The 8,060-nt window shown below is 52.9% G+C and overlaps 1 gene segment (V, D, J or C); it reads left to right on the top strand.

Moving 5' to 3' along the window:
* The first annotated feature begins 206 nt into the window (after nucleotides 1-206).
* Nucleotides 207-4,423, top strand: LOC101661486. The segment is given in 7 exon segments: nucleotides 207-267; nucleotides 372-662; nucleotides 1,003-1,059; nucleotides 1,167-1,493; nucleotides 1,577-1,897; nucleotides 4,037-4,167; nucleotides 4,340-4,423. Coding segments are annotated over 7 exon segments (1,272 nt in total).
* Nucleotides 4,424-8,060: the final 3,637 nt, after the last annotated feature.

Genomic DNA, 8,060 nt, shown 5'->3' with positions numbered 1-8,060 from the left:
GGAGACTTGGCCACATGGATTGTTTGAAGCTATCTGGGAGAGCCACAGGGAGGGGGGAGCCTGGGAGACATCAGGCAGAGCTGACTCCAGTGGTCAGGGCCCAGCCAGCCTGAGGCCAGGCCTGGGAGGTGAAGCCATAGCCAAGCTGGTAAAATCGGAGACGCCCCAGACCGGGGCCTATCCTGGGGACCACCAGGGAGGGAGTCATGATACAGATGACAGAGGTGTTGGGAGGGGGCCAGGCCTGCTCCTTGGGGTGCGGGGCAGGTGTGCTCTTCAGGAATGGGCACCTGGTTCCCGGGGGCACAGAAGGTTGGGTGTGGGCTCATGGAGGCATCTGCTCATGGAAGCCCTCCTCTCTTGTCTCACAGCCAGCATCACTGCCCCGTCGGTCTTCCCTCTGGCTCCGTGCAGCACCAGCACACCCGACTCCACCTTGATCCTGGGCTGCCTGGTGAGCAACTACTTCCCACAGCCCTTGACCGTGTCCTGGAGCCCGGAGGCCCACTCTGGCGTGCACACCTACCAGCCCTTCCTGGGGTCGTCTGGCCTCTACTCCGTCAGCAGCACGGTGACCGTGCCCTCCAGCAGCTGGCCCAGCCAGGTCTACTCCTGCAAAGTCACCCACACACCAACCAAGACCACGGTGACCAAGAATATTGGTGAGACAGAGGCAGGCTTGCCAGCGAGAGCCTCCCCCCACCCCCACTTAACAAATCCACAGCAGATAGTTCAGCATCACCCTGGGAACCTGGGTGGAGGGCCAGTGGTGGTCTCTGCCTATCACCCACCTACAGGGCTCTGACTGTGCCTTCCTGGTGTCCCACTGCCAGATATTAGGATGGGCACAAGCCCGACCCCTATAACCCTCCCTCTAGACCAAAAGTCATTGAACCTTAGAGCTACTTACAGCAATAGGGAAGAACCCGCCTTTGCCAGTCAGGGCACCCATCTCCATTCCGCCGAGCGAACCTAACCCCTGTCTGTCTGCTCTCTCTCCAGTGCCCAGATCCAACTGCGAAGGAACAGAATGTTCTAAGAAATGCACCCCGTGCACAGGTAAAACGAGCCACGGCCTGGCAGCGAAGTAGTCAGCCCCAGTGGACAAGCCCAGTCTACTCCTCAAGCCCTTGCACCTAGTCACTCACCTCAATTCTCCCCACCAGGTGAGGTTCCAGGAGGACCCTCTGTCTTCATCTTCCCTCCCAAGCCCAAGGACACCCTCATGATCTCCCGAAACCCAGAGGTGACATGTCTGGTAGTGGACGTGGGGCAGGACGACCCCAATGTCCAGTTCAGCTGGTTCGTGGATGGCAAGGAGGTGCACACAGCCAAGAACGGGCCACAAGAGGAGCAGTACAACAGCACCATCCGCATGGTCAGCGTGCTCCCCATCCTGCATCAGGACTGGCTCAAGGGCAAGGAGTTCAAGTGCAAGGTCAACAACGGGGCCCTGCCGGCACCCATTGTCAAGAGCATCTCCAAAGCCAAAGGTGAGGTTTCATGAGGGAAGTGGGGATGGGCAGATATTCCCTTCCCCCCTGGGAATAACGTCTTGCTATCCCCATCCCTATAGGGCAGCCCCAAGAACCCCAAGTGTATGCCTTGCCCCCACACCGAGATGAGCTGACCAAGAACAAGGTCAGCCTCACCTGCCTGGTGAAGGGATTCTACCCCGCTGACATAGATGTGGAGTGGAAGAGCAATGAGCGGCCCGAGCCTGAGGCCAACTATGTGAACACACCTCCCCAAGTGGAGGGCGACGGGACCTTCTTCTTGTACAGTAAGCTGACGGTGCCTAGGAACGTCTGGGAACAAGGGACGACTTTCCACTGCGTGGTGATGCACGAGGCCCTGCACAACCACTACACCCAGAAGGCGGTCTCTCGGTCCCCGGGTAAATGAGTGTGGGCGCACTGCCCGCTCCACATCCTGGGGCCCCAAGCACACATGGAACCTCCCTGTAAATGCCTACTCCCCCCAGCAGATTCATTCTGAAAATAAAGCATCCAGCTCAGCGCTGGGGTCCCTCAAGACTGGCATGGTTCTTTCGGAGGCCCATGGGAGCCCAGTTCTCCCAGGCTAAGGGTCAGGCGGGGCCAGGAACAGTGGTGCCAGTGCTGAGGGAGAGCACAGGGAGCCAGTGCAGGGACAGCTCCTTCACCAGAAGAGCCCTCTCTGCATCCCACCTCCAACCAGCAGCTTCTCTCACCTGAAGACAGTACCAGGGCTGGGGGATGCCCCTGGCAGGCGGGGTCCCAGGGATCCTGTCCACAGGGCCTGTGAGAGCTCCCCATGGTGGCTCTGTGTCTATGTGGAAGCCCCTGCAGGTAGAGACAGAGCCTTCATTTCCACTGGTCCCCCATGAAGAGAGCTCCCCACACAGCCACTCGGCAGCCGTGCACTGACCAGACAGACATTCACTAGACTCTGAGTTCAGACCCATGGAACCCAAGCCCTTCCTGCTGGACATCCATCTAGCATCCACGATCCCCACGATCCGCATGACACACGCCTGCACCAGCACTGACAAAATGACACGTGCACACGCAAATGCACAGATGCACTCTATTATGAATGGGTATCCCCGCGTAAGCTCTCATGGACCCACTCACATTCATGCCCACAAAATCCCACATGCAGGCACATGTACACACAAACATACACCAATACCCATGCACACACGTGCAAATAAATGCACACAAGGGCACATATGCACTCATCCACATTCAAGCCCACACGTGGAAGGTGCAGGCACACATGCACAAACATACTGGCATGCGGACACTCAAGGCCCACATGTCAACACTGAATAGTCATCTACACACACAGACACACTTACACATACGTAGATATACTGGCACATATCTACAGAGACACACAGACACACTTGCACTCTCTCGCATTCCAGCACACAAGCACACATGTATCAGGCACACAGACACACAGTTATAGCCACAAACACTCACTGAAACACCCACTTACACGATATGCACACAAGTGTCCTCACTAATGCCTGAGCACATACGAACTCAGACACATACACGCTCATACATACACACACACATAAACACGTGTGCATACACACAGACACAAGAAACACAAATGTCCTCAAAAGAACTCGGGTTCACACACAGGCGCACCAGGGGCCTGAGCACACACCTATGGGCCTCACACAGGACAAATGGCATAACATCTGCCCTGGTGTCTTGGGGAACACAGTGCTGCGATCCAGAAACAGGCTCACCAGCCTCAGGCCACCACATCCGATGTTGCCCTGCCCATTCCCATTCACGGGAACCTGATGAGCCCAGGGGAGCCTGCCCACCTGCAGAGCTGCCAAGCACCTTCCAGACCAGTCCTCTAAGCCTTCTCCAGTGGGCAGCTCAGCTGGGCTCCCCAGAGCTCCACACTCCCTGCCCTGATGGCCACAATCACAACCACCGGCCTGCACTCTCACACACCTGCCCCTCATAGCCAGAATCATATGTCTTTCACCAGCCCTGATGCCAAGGGCTCCCTACTCAGCACTGGGCTTCCCTGGGAGGGAGGACTCTCCGGCCCTCCTGCTCCCTGGGCCTTCACTCAAGGGTGGGGGCAGGGGTTAGGGGCTAGGTAGAGGAGGCAGCTTCAGCATGCAGGGGGGGTTTCCAATGACCCTGTCCACAGATGGCCCCTTTGCAGCCCTGACTACCCTGTGCCCAGGGTGTGGCCAAGGGAGAGGTGATGTTGGGCGGGGTTGAGTGCAGCCATGGGTCCGAGTGGGCAGGGACCCAAGCTGTAGGAAAGGAACTGCCCGTTGCACATTAGCCGAGTCTGAGGAGGGAGCAGGCCCTTTCCAGAGAGCTCCAAGAGCAACCAAAGTTGGTTGGCCTGGGGTCTCTGCTGGCCCTGACCTTCCCACAAAGGGATTAGAGGGCCACCCTCTTATCAATGGGCCCCTATCACCAGGAAATGCCAGCACCCCAGTCCACCTGGTACTGAGCTAGCCCCCATCCCCAGAGTCACCTCTATTGACTGCTGTTCCCCTGTCCAGAGCTGCACCCAGATGAGAGTTGTGCAGAAGCCCAGGACGGGGAGCTGGATGGGCTATGGACCACCATCTCCATCTTCATCACCCTCTTCCTGCTCAGCGTGTGTTACAGCGCCACCGTCACCCTCTTCAAGGTCGGCATCTCAAGGCCCTGCCCTGAGCCAGTCCCCAACCCACTGCCCCCCATCAGGGCTCTTCTGCTCACCAGCAGAGGCCCATCAACCAGGCTGCCCACCTGAGAGGGTGGGCAAAGGGTGGGACAGTCTGGGGATGCCCTGCTCATGACCACCGCTGTGTCACCCACAGGTGAACTGGATTTTCTCCTCTGTCGGGGAACTGAAACGCACCATCGTGCCTGACTACAGAAACATGATCGGCCAGGCAGCCTAGAGGTTGCTCAGAGAGGAACACACCAGCAATCTTGCCACCCCCATCCTCCCTCCACCGAGCAGCTCTGCCTCCATCCAAGCCCTATGCTGACCTCTGAACCTGTCGCCCTGACCGCTCATTGCCCTCGGCCCCGCTGGCTCACCTTATTCCCATGAACGAGCTGCAGGACACAGACAGAGCTCTAGATAGCCAGACTCCATCCTCAAACACCATGTCCATTGGACCACAAGCACCGCTGAGATACCACACTAGGAAGGGTTGGGCCATGTTTTCTTGTGTCCACTTGGATCAAGTCAATAGGATTCAGACACAGGGCAGAGATACAGAGTCTCAGAGACCTTGGCAGGGACTGCCTGGACCATGGACAGTGAACCAGGAACTGACCATAGCATAGTGGGCACACTCCTCTGCCCTGTGTGCCCTTCTGCTGGCCAGTTCCCCCTGGTGGACTGCTGCCCATCTCTCACCATCATGTCTGTGGACCAGCATGAAGCACTGGTGAGGTTCATTGGGGCAGAGAGGGTTGTCTCTGGCTTGGAGAAGAGGCTTCCCATCAGATTCCAGACTGCTGCGGTGCCCTCAGATGTGGGGCTCCAGCCCGTGAACAGGTGACCTCAGCTTCCGTTGCACATGACAGCAGAGGGAGCAACAGCATCCCGGCCACCTGCCATTCCACAGCTCCATCTGAAGGGCCGACCGTCCCTCCCAGGAGGACATGGGAATGGCCTGGCAACAGTTCAAGGGAGGAGGGAGGTCTGTGGTGAAGGGGAACTCCATGCCAACCAGGAAGGCCATCAGATTCCAGAGTCGAGTGGCTGAGCAGCCCCCTTTAGAGACACCTGCCTGCCGTGCTCCAAGTGAACAGTGTGTGTCCTAGAGGTGGCATATTGGCTTCTGGAAAAGGGGGCCGTGGACAATGAGCATGGGGCTAGAATGTGACGGGTCTCTAAGGGATGTCCTTTGGCCATCAAAGCCTTGATGGAGAACTGAGACAGACAAATTCAGGGTCCATGCTTCTCTGGGATACCTGTCTTCCATCTTGCCTTTGAGCAAATGCCCAGTGGAGTCCTGCCTCAGGCCACCCAGAAGGGCCAGCCTAGTCTTCCTGCTGGAAGAAAAGTGGCCCAGCCAGAAGGAAGCCATGCAAGGCAAGGACAAGTCCGCCCTGTACAGAGCTCTATGGAATTCTGTTCCATTTTCTGCAGCCCCTTGTTTGCATTTTCTAGAAATATGTTGTCCTGATGTTTGATTCCAATAAAATGTCCTTAGCCAGTTGAGTACATAACAGAGACATTCTTTCTACAGTGACACCCATTGAGTCTTTTGGGGGCCAGACCCTATCACTAGATCAGGCCGGCATGGGCCCAGCACATCGGCCCTTACTCACATTCCTGCACTGGCTTCGGGCCCCCGCACTTCCTCCACAATGGTGGACTTTCTTCTCCAGCTGATGAGTGACCATCAGGCAGGCTCTCCATTTGGTCCAGGGCAGGTCCCAAATGACAGCCATCTCCTTTGTTAGAGGAACTTTGCTTTGCTCTGCCCAGTACCTTGAGTGACCAGTTCTTGGTCCACTCCGACAGCACCAGCTGGTTGAGCACAGCAGGCCAGGAGCAGTGACCACAGTGTCTGAGATGGTTGGTGTGAGGAGGTTTGAGGACCATGCTGGTGCCTGGGCACAGAGCCCCTAGGAGCAGCACGGGAGACTTGTCCCACGCGTCCCTGAGGGACAAGTCACATGCAGTACTGGAAGGGGGAGCAGGGCAGAAATCAGTGGGATGACCAGCAAAGAGCCAGGAAAGAACAGGGTCCAAAATTTCTTGGATCCACATCTTAAACCCACATCCCGAGGGTCAAAGGAAGGGTTGGGAGTCAAATAAAATAACAACCTGTTCACTGCCTCGTGGTCGCTTTAAGTATCTAAAAAATGGTATCGCAAAAGGCAGTTTATTATTTCAGAGAGTTGAGGCTTAAAAGCAGAATAAACAAGGTGCACAAAACCAGACAGTGCTATAAGAAATGATGGAATTGTAAATATGTGGATGAAGTGCCTTAAAACTGTTTTTAAAAACAAATTATTGTGTTATAAGAAATGGTTTTAAAATATTAATGAAAATGATTAAATAATACCTGACATAAAAACCAATAAAAGGTTATCTTAGATATTTCCATATTGATTCTCAAATGACATCTTGGAATATTCTTCACTTTTATCTTAGCATTCTAACCTGTGTGATTTATCCTTAACCATCTTTTCATTTTAGAAATAGAATCCTATTCCTTTAAAAGTTGGCCATACACCATTGTCATTGCGTTTGATGTATTCAAAATAGTTAGGTGACTTCCATTCTTGGAGCATATTATGTTCATCCATGAAAAACTCCTTTCAGGTTCTGCTTAACTGACAGTGCTTGTTCTGACAGGACTTTTAATTCTTTGAGCATGCTCAGGAATTGCATAAGTCGTTCATAGTATCTCATGGGAGTTGGGACATAATGCAAAGCTGAAACCAATGACAGCCTGTTACCCTCTGGTTTTTAAACTTTTCCTTTTTACATTATATCTTTGTGTGCTAAAGTAAGAAACACAAGGGAATAAAAAATGTAGTCCTTCATCAAAAGTATAACCAATTTTATGAAATGAACAAAGAAATATGACAAGCATAATTCCATCTAATTTTTTTGGATTTATGAACATGATGAACATTAACTGTGGGCCCTTAGAATGTAGTGTGCAGATGAATGCTCAAAGGGAGTGAGGAATGTAAACCTATGATTTCCACATTGGTCAGCTGGGCAGAGAAGCCTAATTACATTGGCCATTTTAACACTTGGTTTACCAAACTGAACAAAGAATTCAGAATCAGTTCTGCTGAACCGAAGCAAACCTGTTGAATCTCACTATTGGTCCCAGGATGATGCAGGTCAATGTACAAAGGGAAGGGATGAGAGGCCAGGTTGGGCTGAGATACTCTGAGGAAGAGAAGTCGGGAGGCCTGGTCAGCAGAGGACAGGCCTGAAGTCCTGGATTATACTGGTAGGGGGCTAGCACCTTGAAACCAACTAAGGCAGATATCTTTCTTAGCTGCCAACTCTCTTACTTCCCTGCTGCTCTTATGAGAAATACGGTAAGTGGGAGACTAGAGAACAGGAGTCCTTGTCTCACAGTTGTCGAGGCTAAAAGTCTAATCAGCCATGAGTTCTAAGGAGGTTCCCTGCTTGTTGGTAACCTACAGAGTTCCTTGGTGTCTGACTTCCCACAGAGAGTGTCTCTGTGTGGATTTTTCTCATTTTATAAGACACCGGTTAACTATGATGAAGTTTTTATCATGTTGCTAATCAATCTTTTTTTTTTTTTCTCACTAACTTGTTTAAAACCTCTGTGACCCTGGCTGTGTACTGCAGGGTACCTGGATTTTAGATTTCCCCCTTCCAAGTTGTACAGCATTCTTCACAGACCACATCAGAATTATTGTGGGGAATATTACATTGAAAGGATTGGACTTTAGGCACACCAGTTGAAGATTAGGTGAACCAAAATATTACATTTAACTTAAAGCTATAACTTACTCCATGGGGCAAGAAGCAGGAGCAAGCTGCTCTCCAAATCCATGCATTTGGTTGTCAGACACTTTGGA

The sequence above is a fragment of the Echinops telfairi genome, unplaced genomic scaffold, assembly GCF_000313985.2.
Source record: "Echinops telfairi isolate 266 unplaced genomic scaffold, ASM31398v2 ScPeMD7_43;HRSCAF=161, whole genome shotgun sequence".
NCBI lineage: Eukaryota > Metazoa > Chordata > Mammalia > Afrosoricida > Tenrecidae > Echinops > Echinops telfairi.
Note: the sequence above shows the minus strand (reverse complement) of the source record. Positions and strands in the feature narration are given on the sequence as shown.